The sequence below is a fragment of the Ischnura elegans genome, chromosome 9 (assembly GCF_921293095.1).
Source record: "Ischnura elegans chromosome 9, ioIscEleg1.1, whole genome shotgun sequence".
NCBI lineage: Eukaryota > Metazoa > Arthropoda > Insecta > Odonata > Coenagrionidae > Ischnura > Ischnura elegans.
The window spans coordinates 102,355,797-102,374,720 of record NC_060254.1 but is presented as its reverse complement, the minus strand read 5'-3'; the positions used below and the strand labels follow the sequence as shown (position 1 = coordinate 102,374,720).

Below are 18,924 nucleotides of genomic sequence, written 5' to 3'. Positions count from 1 at the left end.
TCCAAGCCCAGTAACTGCAGGTTTGGAAGAGCCACGTTGCGTTTAAAGGAGAACATGGGTGAAATAAGGAAAAATTACAAGTGGTGCATTATTCCTCTGTGCAATAACACCCCAGAAAAAAACTATGAAGATAACTATGGAGATAAGAATGGACATGTGTGGATCAGCAATTTCCATTTAGTTGGTTGTCAGGATAAACCAAGGATCCATTTAAAGGTTGTCAGGCCATCGTATAAAGATAGGACTGATGTGCACCACAGGGGAAATGGTGTGTTTGAGGGAAAGTCAAACCCAAAGTTGCCCAAAGAATGTGCAGTTCTATGTTGCTCTTTCCCCAGTTAAAACCAAATAGAAATTGGATTGGGATGATATTTTCACCACGGGTTCCAGTGATAGTGAGAGTGCTGGTGATCACGGTCATCGTCGAAAGTCATCCCTCTAGGATTTCCGATACGAAATTTTTAAGTGACAACCGATCGCAATGACGATGAGCTCGCCTTTAGAGAAGGTTTCAGATATATCGTGAGAAAAGCTCCCAAAATGTATTAAAGACTCTGTTTGGAAAACATGCACATTTTAATGCTAATTTAGGAAGTATTTCATTTCAAAAGTAACTTATGAACACCTGAAGACGTTGTGTTTATTATATTGATCGAAGTGCGATTGACCGATTCTTTCTGCAGAATAGGAAGTGGCTTCGGGGTTTTTAGTCACAAGATGGTAGATTGTGTTGGAAGTTCGTCTATATTATCGCTACTAAATTGAAAAATTAATAGTCTGGCCTCCTCAGAGCTTCCTTTTGCCCTCCAGGCAAGGTATTTTTAAGTTGAAAGTATCATCGACAGCTTCGAGGTGGAAATAAGTTCACCATAAGACTCTACCGGACTGCCAAAAGAATACACATCTCACATGAGTATACGCTTTCGCCAATATTATACGCAAGTCTCACTTTGTTATGAACTATAAAACATTACAGATGCTCATCGGCTATCTTTCCATTTCTCGGCATCGACTTTCCGAGCCGACGAAGTCTACAGTTTCACTAAAATACCCTGTTATCATGATGGAATCAGTAACAGGAAGCTTGATAGGATCAGCCTAAGAATAACCAAATGCCTTCATCTTTACGCAATCTGTCGCTTTCAATGGAGGAGAAATAGATCAAATAATAGCCCTGAAGTCACAATGAACAACTGCGATACGTCTGCACTTCAATAAATGAATCATAACCACGCCGTCGCATGTATAAGTATGCAACCTATACTATGGCCGTGCCGCCGTCTCTCCTCGTACTGAACTATGACGTCACTTTTCTACCAGCCAATCATCGGGCGTTTTCGCTTCTCACTTGCATTTGAAAATTCTCGTGAACTTTGATGCATTAAATATCGTAAACCACGTCATAAAATAATAAAAAAAACTTTCACCGAGGTATGAAAACATATATTTTTATATAATTTTGGGGCTATTGATTATATCTGAAATATATGCAAGTTCCCTATTCTTCTTCAAGGGTTTTTCCTTTTTTAACTCGACCAAGATGTATACAATAGGGGAATGCTTTAGGAAAAAAGGAAAAGAAAATAACCTAAAATTTAAATTAATTATTTTTATATTTTTATAAAATGTAAAATGAAGAGTGAACTTGACCAGGTCAAATTTCACTTTCGGTCGTCCATTGTAAAGAAAATATATGTGCCAGCATGTCTAATAAATGCAAATTCAAAATCAAATCATAGAAATGCTTTATTTATTTAAGGAGTTGCTCACATACAGCATTTCTGCCAATTTATAGTGACACAGTGACAAACATAAAATTTTAACATAAAAAATTTGAACAGAGAGCACAGGCATAAGATAGTAAAGAACAAAATAGAAGGCACGAGGAAAGGGAGGTGGAGAGGGAGGTTTATTTATTAGCCGAGGAATGGGACATGGCAAGTTTGATGAATGAGTTTAAGGGCAGAAAAAACGGGTCAATATTGTCTGGTGATGAATTGAGCAAGGGGCAAAGGCGGTGTTGGAGTGAGCGCTTAACGAGGGATAGTCCAGGGATAGGCTTATAAAAATATTTGAAATGTTTTCCTCTATCCATTATGTGTTATTAAATTAAAAAATAGAATATCGCATCAATGTAAAACCACGCATTTTTTTAAACTTACAGATGAAACCAATTCGGAATCATAAATTGGAATATATATATACTGGATTTCGCACATTATTGTTTTTCCTTAAAGTTACTGAATTGTTTTTTTTCATTTATAGAGTTCCTACCTTCAATCCTCCGATGAACTTATTCCATCACTAGCGTCTGATCCGTCTTCTGCACTGTCATCAAAAATCAGCAGATCTCTTAATTTTTTTGGCATTTCCTTTGGTCTCCTCGGAGTTGATGCCAAGGTGAAGGAAGGAAATGGATCAGACGTTAACAACAGTCGTTTGAAAAGATGTTCATTCGTGGCCTCTCTGGAGTGCTTTCTGCTGAATCTCAGGCGGAGTTTACGTGTGTCCTTATTCCGGGCTTCCATTGCCTCTTCAGATAGTTGTACCATGGGAAGAATCAACTCTTTTGCAGTTTCGCTTCCACGCAGGAGCACCTTATGTATCGTGATTGGCAAATAATGCCATGGGTACAGCTGGACGAATAACTCCGCAGTTCTCTGTCCGAGAACGCTGATAACGCTGAAATAGTATGAGGAAAACAATATCAAATTTTTATTTCATCCGTCACAAATGCCCAATATATTTTTTGAAACTCATTTATAACGCCCAAGTAAATACCAGGCTAAACTACGTTGTGTTTAGTTGGGGTGCAGCTTATAAAAATTCTATAAGATCCATTGTTGTATTGCAAAAAAGGCTTATTAGAGTCATTTTAAAAAAGAGCCGTATTGAAAGTTCCTTTGTCCTTGTCCTTTATTTTATAGTATAGGCTTGCTTCCCTTGCGACATCTTTTCATTTACAAGGTTTTACGTCGATTTTTCATGAGAAGTGGAAATACGGGGTTATTATTATACAACCGTCCTTCCTTCATCCTTCACCCTACGAAGATCACGTACTACTTTACCTAGGACTAACCTTACGCTGTATAAACGTTGTTTCTTGTTTATAGGGCCAAAAGTGTACAACTTATTACCCGTATTATGTCTGAAAGCAAAAAATAATAACGTAATTATGAAAAATATTCAGTCTTGGCTGTTTAGAATGCAAAGTGTGGAGGATTTTTTTCTATGATGTTATACCATGTAATATATGTACTTACTTGTTTCAATTCAAATGTTGTGCTTGCTTCAATTTAAATGTTGTGCTTGCTTCAATTCAAATGTTTATACGTCACAGCATGACCCTATGCAAATGATGGTAGCCAAAAAACAGGTTGTCCTTAATGGCTACCTAAAGTTACTCCGTTTTATGTATTAATTCTATTCTGTACTTTTTTTTGGAGTAATAAACAATTATTATTATATTATTATTATAATTTAGAGTGTAGGACGCGTCTCTCTTGCTCGACCGTTAGAGTCACCATTTTATTTAGCGCCTGGGCATGGAACAAAAGCATCTTATCCTTTTCGTTTCTAAGGTTTTATACTAAGGATGTAAGGAGGTGCGTTTTTTAAGTAAAAACTTCTTGTTTCGCGATGAGCACTTTTGTAGTTGGGTAAAAGAATTTGGACTCGCGTCACCGTCACCGCTACTACATATATGTATAATTGTCTATATTCTGTATATACTCAGTATACTCGCTATACACGGAGTACTTGTGGAGGGGCACAAGCCATTAGACTCGTTACTACATGTATTTATAATTGTGTATATTCTGTATATACACGGTATACTCGCTATATACACAGTACTTGTGGAGGGGTACAAACCATTGGACTCGCATCACCGTCACCGTCACAATCACCGCTCCTAAATATATGTGTAATTGTATATTCTATAAATACACTTTTGTGGCTGGGTAAAAGTGAAAACTCCTTATGTCGCGTTGAGCACTCTTGTAGATGGGTAAAAGACATTGGACTCGCATCACCGTCACCGCTACTATATATATTTATAATTGAGTATATTCTGTATAAACACAGTATACTCGCTATATACACAGCATTTGTGGAGGGGTACAAACCATTAGACTCGCATCACCGTCATCGTTACCAGTCCATACTCGTGCAGGAGAGTGTACTCGGTACAAGAATAGTGTAGGTTAGTACGATATGACTCAATTTCTTTTAATGCGTTCAATTTTAATAGCTTATTTAATAAAACACTTCAGTAGAAATTATTCCTTACATTCATAAATGCTCACTTTATTTCAGGTTGTCACTTCTGTCGGCACTCCCGAAGTGTAGCTTTTTTTTAGTACACCGCGATTAGCCACGGTGATAAATTTACGGAGTCTCCCATTGCACAAATCATTCCCCTTGACCAGGATTCGATCCCGGATCCCACGATTTCCGGTCAGCAGTACAAACCATCTTGTCAGGTGTAGTCCAAAACTTTCCTCTGAGAGGAACGATGCCTTGGTAGCATAACTAGCTAAAGCATTCGACTGGTAACTTGGGGATCTGGCTTTGAATCCCGCTCAAAGGGGAAGATTTTTTCTCTTTGGAATTTTCGTACAAGTATACGCTTTAGAAAGTTGAACGGAAATGGCGACGACGAGAATATTACGGAGAAGAAGAGAAAAGAAGTGAGCTGCAAAAGTTAAAAGCGAAGGATCTAGCCCAGAAAGGAAAACAGGAAGTGCATTCTTACGGAAGAAAATTATTGACCCTACCAGCGTTAGAAATACAGGTAAAGATAGTAGCTTTGTTGGAGCTTGGAAAGTGAGAATATATCTTGGATTCCAATCCAAAACCGTAATATTGCTCCGAGTGTCTCAGCTATTGATCGTTATTATCATTCTCACAATTCAGTTCTACCTACCTGTATCATCTATATCGCCCTGGAATGTTGCTGGAGTTATATAAACATCCATACAGAACGAAAACATGGTGTGTTTGCATAGAAAATGAGTAAAGATGAAAATAATTCAAATTTTAAGTGAAATTATCCGTGCATATATGATATGATATTGTTACCCTCCTCGTTAATTTTGTTAATACTTGTATATTAAATTAAAGTAATACAAACGTATTCGAGGGGGAGTCAAATGAGAACCCTGAAAGATCCTAAACCCTGAAACCTGATTTATTCATTTGTTGGCATAATTGGTCCTTGAGGTTCACTAGGGGGATGCTGCAACGCTGGAGAAGACAGCAGTGTCTATAATGTATCAGTCTATTCGCTATCCACATGAAACACGCCAACGTGTTAATCTTTAGTTCGTTTTTTTTAGTAAAGAAGGTATGAGACCGGTAGAAATTCATCGCCGAATTGATGCAAAGTATGGTGATTCGTGTTCAGTAATTCTGAGAGAAGTGTAGCTAGTTTAAAATGTGTCCACCCTGACACGGAAAGCTACAGCAAGGAATTGCGCTATAGATCAATCTAATAAATTCCGCACGAAACTCTTTTCCGGAAAAGTTATTCTTAATCTTTATCGAATGGAAAAGGAGTAATTTTAGAGCAGTATAAGGGCGAAGGAGTGACTGTAACATACAATTCCTATTCAAATACGTGGAAAACTCACCTTCGCTAGTCCTGAAATCACGGATGAATGATGGGGACTCCTGACTTACCGATTGTTGTTACATTATGCTAACGCCATACCTCGTATAGCCCATTTGACGGTTCAGATTATTCAAGAACTCAAATTTGACATTTCCTCCCTTGGTAGCCTCACGGTAACCACTCCGAGCGCATAAGGTTCTTCAAGAAAACCCGCTCTTATTTTTGCTGTCAAATTGTCACAAATATGTTGTTGAATCTTACAGTAACTTAATCCACGCATAAGTTTATTTTTGAATCTGCTCGAAGTAGGCGCAATAACGGAAAGGGGCGGGTGTGAAACTGAAATTCAATATGGACGCCTAATGTCTGTGAAATGTATACGACTATCATAAAAGTTTAAACAGGAAATGACATTGTATAGATTATCTTAATTTCCTGCATAAAAATATGCTTGCCCTGAAGATTCATCTTCTCTATGAAGGTACTCGTGGGAATTGAAGAACATTATATTCTGACCTCGTTACCGCCCATTTCGCTAAATGGCTACGGGTTAGTCTGAAGAAACTATTTGATGCAAAGTTAAATAAAATGTTTTTGGCTATGTCGTCGCAACAATTTTTGGGTCACATAAAGCGACCAGCATCGGTCGGGAAACGTTGGGACCACCCAAAAATTGACGCGGCGACATAGCCCAAAAGTTTTTATTTAACATGACGAGCACTACCCGCGAAGGTTTTAACGAAGTATTTGATACAAAAATATTTCTAGGGATTACTATAGAGGACATTATGAGTAATGTACCTAACTATCTTCAAATCGCAAGCTGGAAGTTTTCTTGGCGGAAATGGTTTTTTTTAACCACCACACGGTGGGCTGAAATCGAAAAAAGCTGGATCAAAGTCCATAATGGCGTTTTTTGAGTAGAGACTTCAAACTTGGCGTAATTACTTATAAATGATTACCAACTATGGATGTATGTGCCTTTTTACATCAATACGACCCGTTACCGAGATATTGTGGGCCAAACATGACCAACGTTTTAAAAACACGCGCGATCTCGTTTTTCTTCAGAAACCTTTGAATTTAATCAGGTGGTGTTGCGTTGGCATGATTTTTATGGAATAAAAAACCCAATATCCCTTTGACCTGATGCATTGCCTATACTTTCCATGAATTATGAAGATTTTGGTTCTCATTTGACTGGTTTTACAACGCAAAATGGCGGACCCGTTTTTCACGTGAAATTTGACGTAAAGTAGACATTATCTTTCGTTCACGAAATATATAATTCGCGAAATACGCATCATGGTGTAAAGTAGAGATTTCTTAAGAATACTAAGCAGAAATATTGGAATAAAGTCTGCGACGAAGGAAATGAGAGCGATTTTTCGATCGCGAGTCAAGACTGAGCTACACGCCGCGGGACCCTGAGGCTCGGTAACAGAGGTCGATGTTTCAAGTTTTTTGAAACTTTATTCTTGAAAACCGTCATTATAAGCACAGAAACTAGTCAGTGATGATCTAAAGCACTATACTGATGACATTAACAAGGATTATGGATCGACCGAATTGACAATTTAAGGCGTAACTAGAGTGAAAATGCTAGGGATTGGATATTTGTCGGAACAAACGTATAAGAAATATGCTTCGGGTATTGAAGTGGAGTTAAGAGCTTAAGTTGGCATACTAAAGAGAGAGAAAAACAAACTGTTTTCGCGAAAGGCAACTACGGATACCCTTTTCCATTTCCAACCTTATTTGCAAGAAAACATAGTGGTTATGGTAAAAATGAAAATTAGTTATCTCTCTATTTCTTGTGATTTCTTAGAAAATTAACGCTGAATGTGGACTAAAATTTGTGTTCGAATTGGAATGGGGGGTAACTTCTATTCGAAGAGTATTCAATTGTTCCTTGAATAATATGTTCATGTACTCAGTGCAGATCCAGGATAGGGACTAGGGGAGGGGGACTAAGTGGGGGTTAAAATTTCAGCAGTGGTGGGGGTCGGAAAAAATTACCATTCTATCTAGTGTAAATTGGATATCAATATATCCGACACTGCATGTACTAGGATGCGGCCTTCAGGTTTACGTCTAAAGAGTGGAGGACGTCAGTCACGTAAATATTTATCATTTTCAGGGGATTTAAAAAAGAATTTAATTTCGTACTTCCTTTGAATCGCATCATTTCTATTAAGGTGTTCTACCCTTTCCCCCCAATTATCTTGGATCCATTCTAGGGCGAGTCGAAAGATTTTTTTCTCCTTCGTATGGTCGTACGTAGCTACTCTTGGGTGTTACTTCTACGGTTGTCATCCCAGGCTTTCATACAATCTTCCCTTAGAGTCAAAATCAACATAATTGGTATCCTGAGGTTACTATGGTAAGTGTTAGGAAAGAGAGTGAGCATTCGGGTAATTTTATCTGGAAATTCTTGGGTATTTATTTAAATATATACATTAAAAATAGAGTGACATGGGATGGATCATCTTTAGCTCAGATGTATATATGATATCTTGGACGGGAGATCGTCTGGATTGGATGCTTTGTCTTCCGTCTAATGGTGGATCGCTGTGCTGTAAACGAGGGGATGGCTTGCAGCGTAGGTGAATGGGTGATGTGCCGTGTAGGCAACGGGGTGGCTTGCTGCGTAGGCAACAGGGTGGCTTGCTGCGTAGGCAACAGGGTGGCTTGCTGCGTAGGCAACAGGGTGGCTTGCTGCGTAGGCGACCGGATGGGCCACCGCTACAGGAGCGTGGTGCACGGCAACAGGAGCATGAGCTACGGCTACAGGATGGTGAGCCACAGCCAAAGGAGCGTGGTGCACGGTTACTGGAGCGTGAGCAACGGCCACTGGAGCGTGGTGCACGGCTACAGGGTGAGCCACCGCTACGGGAGCGGCGACCTTCGTGATGACGGGTGCGGCAACCGCAGCCTTGACCACGGCACCCTCCTTGCGGACGACCGCGTTGAATCCGTTGACGGGGTCGGCGGTGTACTCGACGATGCGGCGGGTGCCGTCGGGTTCGGCGAGGTTGTAGCTGCCCTGCACCACGTCGCCGTCCCTCGTCTCCGTCTGTCCTTTGGAGTCTCCGGTGGTGGCGTCCTGGACGTCGTAAGAGAAGGAGTACTGCGGGTGTGGGTCGAAGTCCGTGTCGACGGCGACTGCTTTGCCGGCGACCAGGGGCGCGACGACGGCGGCGCGGCCGACGGCCAGGGAGGCTGCGAGCAGGAGGAGGAGCTGCAACGGAGAGAGATGAGAAGGGTTGGGTGGGTGAGGAAATGGAATAGATAGGTCTCTCGCCCACTCGCACCTGCACGAGTGCACGTTTCGCAACCCCTTCATGAAGTGCCCCAGTGCCCCTGTAAGGCTCGTGATCTTTTCTAGTTAATGTAACTATTGGGGATGTGTTGGGTAATCCTTCGGAGTAGTAATCTTATAGTTTCTCAGTATTTTACTGGACTTTCCTCTCCAAGTAAGGCCGGAATGTTAATATATTCTAGTTGCCAAGTATACAAGATTTTTACTCGACTTAAGTTAGAGAGGAAAGGAAATGGTGAATATTTTCTTGAAAGGCCCAATGGAAAGGTGTTTCATTGTGGGATTACCAACACCCTTTTTTATTAATTCCCTTAATAGAATCTGTGTCATGACTATAATGTTTTTTTTTACTCGACAGCAACCAGCATCTGCAGAAACCCTCATTTGACAGCTGTAAAGCTGGGAGGAGAACTACAATGGAAAATAAATCCGTTGATAGCGTGCGTTCATTGGGGATATTACACCAATTGCTTAGTTTAAATTTTCACTTAAATTTAATTTGACATTAACCGAAGAAGTAAGTTCAACGACCTCAATTGTTAAATGGAAGATAAACTCCAATGGCTGTCGGTCGAACCAGCGAACTGCTTTTTTTTTTAAACCTGGTGTCAGAAACGTTTCGGTCATTGGTGTTTTTCTAACTGTTTAAGAGATGGAGGTAATTCAATTAATAATTCGTTTTCTATGCATTGATTTTTTTCACTTTCTCTGCTATGTTTATGCTGCGCTTCTTGAAACTTGTACAAGTGTAATTGGTTCATTTTCTTTTTGATTTCTGAATGGTGTCGTGAATTAATTTTATCGGATGGCGAGAACAAATGTTATCAAAGTTTGATATGTTGAAGTTACAAATTGAATTCATCTTCAATTTACGCTTTGGAATAGTACCCCTATTAAATTAATTATGAAATAATATTTCTCATTAGCTTTTCGTCAAAGGTGTTTTCTTTTACTCCGTGGACTCCGGTTTTTGTCAAATCATTTAACTAACTCGTATTAAATATCCGTCCTTTTTGTTACAACTTTTTTACGCCGAGACATTTAATACGTAGAATAAAATGGTAATGAAAAGATGAATTCTAAATAGTTTTTCTTGAATAATGACAGAATTTTAGATATCCCCTTAAAATTGTTCGGTGTAAATCATTACTTGAACAATCAACGTGTCAGTTCTTATATTACTTTTACGTCTTACTGCTAGCTTCACGTTAAAATAAAGCGTCTTCATGATTTTTTTCTGCTTTAAGCGCCAATTGATTAGATCTACCAAACTCGATGCATTGCCATCAGAACATTCTGAATTTATTTATAATTATGTGGAGAAGAAATTATGGAATAGAACCAGCTTTTATCCCATTTCAATTACAAAGTTCCTCAATATATCAGCTATTCGAGGGACGTGACTTTCTCCGCAAAATATTTACATAAAAGAAGCGATTTCAGGAGCGTCCTTTGAAGCTATTTTTGCCGTCAAGTTTTTTTTTTCACTTTCCGTTGATGGGAGGTTTAACTGTCACTTCGTTCTCGTCGCTTCTGGTTATAATGCCATAAATACCGGCGTAGGTCCGGTCAGGTGCCGAAACACAAGTTCCTCGTTTGATCGTTTTATTGGTTTTACTGCTGCCGATGAGTCGGCTGCACTGGTCCGTTATGGCGGGTTTATCGGTTCCAAAGCTCTATCCGTAGGGCTTTTTTTTTCGTTTTATACCTTTATCCGAGATTTTTTTCCTGAAAAAAAAACAATCTTGTCTCTCTTGACTCCTGCCATCTCCTTCCCTGTGGGGCTTCGCTATAAATTTACCTGCTGAAAGTCTACCGTTGGGGGAAAATTCTCAAAACACTCCAGATGAAAGCTAATCCCGCTGCTCGTGAGATAAATACATAAAGGCGAATGATGGAGAACGAAGCTTGAAGGAAAAAATTGTAAGTTCTGAAACGTTTTCGAAAAATATGTATTTTTCTTGCTAAGATTTTGCATCCCATGTATATTGAGAAAAATGTGAACGAAAAACTGAGAAAAAGAGATGGTGAAGAATATCTTGTCATTGAAGAGCATTTCGCTTCAATAATAAAAGCCCCATCTAGCTCACAAATCTTTGTGATCATGGCTTAATACTCCATACGATTAATTACATTTTCAGTTTTCAAATGATTTGAATTCAATTATAATACTACAACTTGACCATGCGGACACAAAGCTATTAAGTACAATTTGTTTCCTGTAAAAAAGTGGAAATGGTGGTTGATATTAATGCTAAAAATTAGTGAATTCGTAGGATCTGAGAGTTTCGTTTTTAGTTTTCATCCATATGAAATTCGCTTTCGCCATGTGAAAATTTAATTAATCCTATCATAATATTACAAAAGAACTAGTGGGCCCACCCGCAACAGGGAAATCCATGTGAGGTATAAACATAAAGGCGAATGATGAAGAACGTAGCATCGAGAAAAAAATTGTAATTTCTGAAACTTTTTCGAATCATAAGTCCAGGTATCTCGTCTCGCAGTCGTTGGAAATTTTCTCGAAAAATATTTCTTTTTCTTGGTAAGCTTTTGCATCCCATGTATATTGAGACAAATGTGAACGAAAAACTCAGGCACAGAGATGGTGAGGAATCCACGTATCGAAATGGTCAACGACTGCAGTGTTATCTCCCTCTGATATCGAATCCGTTAATAAAAGAATTATCTGTTTGAACTAAAATTCTCATTTAATCGATGCGTTATCCGGAAAGATTTCTTTTACCGCGGCAGACATACTGGTAAACATCTGCAATTTTTTTCTCGCTATGATGGCGTATCAATTAATTTTTGGCTCCTTGTTTTCCGCGGCGTTTTGGATTCGTGGATCTCTCCATCTTCCGGATTTTCGTCTCGTTGGTTTTCAGAGGATGATGAGAGTTTCGCCAGGATTCCACCAGGCGTCTGTAGGTCTAAGCGCTCCCTGTGCAGTTCAATACAGTCATCACTTGTGGCACTTCGATCTGAAGACCTGGTGGAATCCCGAAGAAACTATTATCCTCCGACGACCAACGCGGCGAAAACCCGGAAGGTGAAGAGATCCACGTTGCAAAGAATTATTTGTTTGAACTGAAATTCTCTTGATCCTAATAACCATTGCGTTATCCTGAAAGAATTTGTCCCCACCAAAGACGTGCAGACTCTTCGGACTAGTGAATCACTAAATCTGCAATTTATAATCTCTCTCTAATAGCGAAGCAAATAAATATCTGTTGGAATTAAAAATGTCGTGATTCCGTAAACCACAGCGTTATCCTGAACATTTTTTTTTGTCACAGCAAACATGCTGAAGTATTGAGCTGGTAAATATTTTCAATGTATTCTCCCTCTAATAGCGAATCAAAGAATTATCTTTTGGAACTGAAAATCCCGCGATCCGTTAAACAACAGCGTTATCCTGAACTTTTTTTACCACAGCAGACATGCTGAAGTATTGAGGTGGTAAATATGTTCAATGTATTCTCATTCTAATATCGAATCAAAGAATTATCTGTTGGAACTGAAAATCCCGCGATCCGTTAAATCGCTGCGTTATCCTGAACGTTTTTTTTACCACGGCAGACATGCTGAAGTATTGAGCTGGTAAATATCTACAATGTATTGATGAAAAATTTCTCGGAATTCCCACCGGGTGTGGCATTGGGTTAATTCTCCCAACGTTTAAATAGATGAGTCTGCCATCGTCTTCAGGGGTTTACTCTTTTGAAGACGATGCAGACTCAGCCATTGAAACGTTGTGAGAATTAACCCGGTGGAAATCCCGAGAAATTTTTCATCAATCTATACGCCGGGAAAACTTAAAATTTTACATCTTCAATGTTATCTCCCTCTAATAGCGAATCAAATAAATATTTGTTGGAACTGAAAACCCCTTGATCCTTTTCACCACAGCGTTATCCCACGAACGTACGTTTCCCCACGGCACGCATGCTGTCGCGTCGAGCTCGATTCGGATGCTGGCTAAACCCTGTGGGAACGAGAGGAATGAGATCCGTGACTTACCTGGTATGCCATGGTGCAAGTGCGTCTGGAAGCGCTCTGTTGTCCAGTGGCGAGTGATGCTCTTTATATATATTTGCTCTCCCGGGGACCGCCCCTTATCTGCCTCTTCGCATGAGAATGCTTCGCGCGTTGTGATGCAAGGTGATATATTAAGATGTCCCATAAAAAAACATCTCCCGAGCAGGTTGACCACCAGTTTGCTTCATCAAATTCTTAGGGGTGGTGTGGGGCGCGCTGCGCGACCCTTCCGTTGACATGGAAAAAGTGAGGTGACCAAGTTAAATGACGCGCGGCGGGGGTTGGCACTAAAAACTAAAAAAAGAAACACCTTAAAGTTTCACGCTTTTCCTCTGAAGGTAACGTGGGCGTCTTGAAATGAGATGATGCTTGAGTAATTTAAAACTAAATTATATCTGCCTGCATTATTGCGATCGTTATGGTCATAGTTGTGATGCTCCTGTTAAAGTCTTGAAAGTACTCATTACGTAGGCGTTATGATGGAATTGTATTCTTATTTTATTTGGAATGTGACTTTATTTCTCATTTAGGATAATTTAGGCTGTTGGTACCCATTGAGATTGCTAAACGATGCGACCTCCGTGTAGTTTTGCGGTTTAAGCTCGTTCTTTTCGTGATTAACTTGCAGAATTTCAGATTAGATAACTTTCTGCTGGAGGTGACTCTTATTAGAAGAATTTCGGGTGTTATTTATCGGTTGCCCATATTTTGTATCTAGGGCAGATTACTTAACGTTTTCTGTGTTTTTTTTACGTAATTTATGATCGTTTTACTGAGATTTTAACTCATTTTTACCTGTGAGATATTCCATTTCATCGTTTTTTGGTTGGATGATTATTATTTACACTATTTCTTTTTCAAAATAAAGCGACCGAGGTTGTGATTAATTATTATCATCATCGAGTGTAAATTATCTATTTATCGATGATATTATTTCAACCTTAATTACGTAACGGAAGAAGAGATAATTTTTAAACGGAAGATATATCGGGCAAAAAGCATGAGTAAATGAATTCGTTTAAGAGTGTGCTGTTCTGTTTATTGATTTTTTAAAATTTATAACTACTCTAAAATTTAATTCGCGGCGGTAGTTGCGTAATTGATATTTTTTATATTTACCGAGGTCACTGCGTTAAAATTAAATAATTTGGTCAAGTAATAATGGTGCTACCAAGAAATCTGAAAAAAATTACATTTTCTGAATGTATCCCTGGCAAGTGAAATTGCGGAAATATTCTGGTTGAGCACACAGGTTGAAGCATTCAGTGTAAAAATTAAGAATCACCAGTTTCGGAAACGAAGTCAATAGGCGTCGATATTACTGAAATCGCATTATAAAACTTTTCCTTCGATTGTGGGGAGTATCTCCGGAATTTTTAATATAATTTATGAGCCAAATTAATGTCATGGACTTGGGATATCTCACACGTGGGTTGATACCTTGCAGTTAACACGATATTGCTGTGTATAGCCGGAAATGCCATTAAATCAGACCCAAGAGATATTTCGCTTTTCCTTTCAGATATTTTTCTTTATAGATGCCATCTTCCTTTTACGAGGAAGGTTTTCCACGAGGACTTGGATTTAGAAACTTTGCGTCTAGGTATCTATACAAACTTTCGCCGTTTCCTCCTCTTGGGCGTTAGAAATTTAATAGAATAGAATAGAAAATTTGTTGCTAGAAACGTAACTTCTAAAGGCAGAATTATTGACACGATGAAACGTTTCTGGCTAAATGTTAATTTCAGGTAATAGGCGCTTAGGCCTCGGTGAATATGTGGTAAAAAAGTTATCTTTGCTTTGATTCTAGAATCCTCATTTCACAATCACCTATAGATCTTATCATGCCTTTGTTGAAACGTTTGTAATTGTTTTTATTAGCTTCGACGTTTAAAGACAATTGCGGTGCATTGAGGAAGCATAGATGAACATTTTTTTAAAGGGTTGTCGCTGGTTATTTCTATGTGTTATGATTTTATTGCTTCGTAAAAATGTTTTCCCGATGCAATCATAGAATCAAATATTTTAATCACAAAAGGAAAAGAGCGAAAGCATCATCCTTAATGTGGTTAAATTTTATCGGGATTCCCACCGGGTCCAATAATCCATTTTTGCCAACGTTTAGAGCTCCGTTCGGCTTCGACTCGGGGCTCATCATCAGAGCTACTGAATGAGCGATCTTAAAGATGTGCCCCTAGGCGGAGCTTGAAACATCGACTGAAATGGAGCAAATAACCCGGTGGGAATCCTTGAAAAGGTTTACCCATATTAAACGATTTTAATATTTCCTGGTGAATACTTCTGACGAATATTTCTCGGGTTCTCAGCCAGGTTAGTGCTTTCCAATTTCACACTTCCATAAAGTAACACAGCCTTGAGGATGGGACACAAGTCGTCTCCCGAAACGTCGGCTTGTCAGAAGCTTACCCATATTAATTGCCGGGAAAATATCAAATTTATATGATCCTCAATGCATGCCCTAATGCGTATTCGTTCTTCATACTTAGTGTAAAAATGAACGCCTAGCTAAATAATAAAAGCTAGATAGCCTACAAAGCATCATAAAATAATTTTCCCCGCGAAGTATTCATTCTAATATAAACCATGAAATTTTTTCAGAGCGTGGTTGCCTAGAGGGTAGAGAGTTCCAATAAGGTAGTTTCCTTCATCAAAGAAAACGAAAGGCATTGATTGCGATTCGTTACCCACCATTAGTGTATTCATGATATACAAATTATTTGGTTTTAGAAATCCCAGTTTAGACGAATAGCAAAAGTCAATTTTAACTGCATTTGAAAAAGGCCAGATTGGCGCCAATGAGATGCCACTCCACGTTACGTCACAGGGACCTAGTTTCTATACGAGGAGATAGGAGTTTTACATCGTCTGAGATAACCAATGCATGGATGAGGCACAGAGCTCAGGGAAACATGTCTTAATAATCACCTATTAAAACTGCCTATGGTCGGAGAGTTTTCCTTTGATACGGTATTAATAATCCTTATTTAAGCCAAGCGCTACCTGCTAGCAGGGTACTCTCCAACCTGCTAGCAGTCTGAATTGTCGCGCACACATCCTCGCCACAAAGTCACCTCACAATGCGACAGCGGGAACTAGAATGACGTCACACGGGCTTTTCCCAACATTCATACTTAGCCGTCGCGTTTTCGCGTGCTTGAAAATTTTCAATTTTCATTTAATCGCGAAAAATAGTTATCGTCATTTAAAAATATAAAAGCGTGGAATGCGTACTCCAGGAGTAATAATCTTTCGATTGAGGCAATAAAAATATAATAGGAAACCACCCTATTCTGGGTAGAGCCTTCGAATTCTTCCGAAACTAAGTCTTCTAAGTGCGAGGTGGCCCATGAAAAGGAACTTACCCCTCAATGTGTGAAATTCTCACGCTTTTGGATTAGTTTGGGGTGATCTCTACCCTCACCCATTCAAACTTACTTTCATTTTGAATCGCTGAGTGTGTGAATGATTTTTAATGCGACATAAAATATAGTTTGTCCCATAGGAAAATTCTGGACGGGGAGTTTATTTCTTGGTCACTCATTCCAACTTTCAGTGGGAGCTTATCAGTGAAAGCTACTCATTACTGTTAAGCATTCCATTAATTAGGTAACTGAGATTTAGTGAATGATATTTTAATGAAAAGCTAATAACAATAATTTTCCTGTGACGGCTGATACCTTTTGTAATATGTACATGCATCCGTTAATGTGTACAGTAATTGAATTTCAATCTGTAATTATTTATACATCTACATAATACCCTGCGAGCCACCTCCAGGGTGATCAATTATATTTGATCTGCATCTGATAGTAAACTTTGCATATCGAAATTGTAAAAGTGTACAACAATGCCAGTGAATTTATTTGACATGCTTCATATCATTAGATAGTTTTAGCCTGCTTTTATCATTAGATATGGCTGTAGTAAGGAAGATATAATGAAAAATATCTGTCTCGTTTCGTGAAACGGAACTTGATAATGTGGAAGTAAATATACTTAAACATCCATTTCGATTGAGTTTGCTAACGATTCATTCCTAAAATATATGGCTGTGTGTTTAGTTCCATTGCTTTGATTTATTAGTTTTTAGAGGAATAGTATTTTCTCGATACCTATTGATTCCATTAGCTGTGTCAAAAAGAGTTTAATTTCTAATGCACAATATATTCATCATGAGTCTCGAATAGAAGTAATCTAGGAATTGCATTGCAGTTTTTAGCCCTTTAGCGAGAACATAAAAAGCTTAGAATGGATGTAATCCAGTGATTATATTGCAATTGATATAATTTGGAGATAGCAGAAGGGGTTAAAAAGCTATTGAGGCGTAGAAAAATAAAACAAAAATCCACATCTGATTGACTTTTCCAGTTATCCTTGAAATTTTTAGGGTTATTTGTTTGATTACTTCTAAAATTAGAATTCCTCCCGTCGTACACCTCCTGAAACCATCCATATCGTGGCCAATTACGGGAATATGAGTCAGTTTTAAATCGGCTGTATTTTTTAGGAGGCCGTTGCGTGCCTTCCATTGGTATTACCTGGCTAGTATGAATGCTGGGTTAAGTGGAACACGGCTTACCTCGCATGGAAATAACGAAATTTATTGCTGCGTAAAAATCATATTAGATGCCATTGGGGTTGTCACGAGCCGAATGAAAACGGTACGGCATTAAAAATTTTCGTAACGATGAAAAAATGTTCAGTGTCATTTTATTAGTCTTTGCGCATATGTTTGTGCATATATGAAGAAGATTTTGCGGGCAATGTCAACCGTTACAAGTCGCATGCTTTAGAACCTGTTTGTCGTCGCATGTCCCATCAAAAAATCTATTCAAGCCATGTGACGCAACGCCGACATTCCTGCGTGACCTGGTCCGATTACTTTTAACTCGTCCTGCCTCGGACAAACCGATGAGAACATCGCGGGGCCATCAGCAGAAGATTGAAGAAGTATTTTTCGGCTCATCCTTGGGATCGTTTCCATTGGGATGCTCATTGGGGTCAACTTGTTATTAATCGACCGAGAGCGCCTGTTGAATTTAGAGGCTGGGTCTTGGCGGAGGGTATGTGCCAATTTTTATTTAGCACTTGCTGGAAGTTATGTTTATTTTAAACGGCAGGGCCAAGAGTGAAAAGCAAAAGTGAAATATCCCTCCATACCGGCGCACAGTGGTCTGAAATCGGAAAAGGCTGTCAAAAGTCCAAAATTGCGTTTTTAGAGGTAGAGACTTGAAACTTGGCGTATATACTCACAAATAGTTGGTGATCACGGTATAATAATTTATTTCTCCTATATCTAATCCGTTACTGAGATACAGGGGATCAAACATGACCAAATTTCCAAAAACACGCCCGATCTCGTTTTTCTCCGAAAAACTTCGGAGTTAAACTGCTGGTAGAGTTTTTGAAGGATTTTAATGCAGTAAAAAACGTTATATTCCAAAAATATGGTACTTTATCTACATTTTCCATTATTTTTTTACTTTTTGGTTAGTATTGGTGCAGTATAATGTCGCAAAATGGCGGACCCTTTTTTCTGGCCAAATTTGACATAAAGTAGACAATATCTTTAGTTTAAGAAAAAAACATATCTCCAATTTTTCCTCAGAGTATTTAATAGACATCATTTAAGAAAATGGAGCAAAAATCTTTGAAAAAAGTTTGCCCCTTCATTAATGAACGCGATTTTTCGATCGCGCTGCACGTCCCGGCTCCGCGACACGGGGGCCTAGAGACTCGGGGACACCGTTGGATATTTCACTTTGTTTGGAACTTAATTATTTAAAATCGTAATTTTAAGCACACTATACAGTCTCTATTGGCCCAAAATACTTAACTGAAGACATTACTAAAATATTGGATCGATATACTTGGTTACTGAACGCCGTAACTCTGGTAAACATGCTTTGGTTTCGAAACCTAACTG

The 18,924-nt window shown here is 38.9% G+C and overlaps 1 protein-coding gene across 1 annotated transcript; it reads right to left on the bottom strand.

Annotated features, from left to right (window-relative positions):
- Positions 1-8,034: 8,034 nt before the first annotated feature.
- Positions 8,035-12,986, bottom strand: LOC124166018 (cuticle protein 21-like). The gene is made up of 2 exons (XM_046543595.1): positions 12,960-12,986; positions 8,035-8,855 (listed from the first exon to the last, which is right to left on the bottom strand). The coding sequence occupies exons 1-2, from the start codon at positions 12,969-12,971 to the stop codon at positions 8,172-8,174; spliced, it is 696 nt and encodes a 231-aa protein (XP_046399551.1). The 5' UTR covers positions 12,972-12,986; the 3' UTR covers positions 8,035-8,171.
- Positions 12,987-18,924: the final 5,938 nt, after the last annotated feature.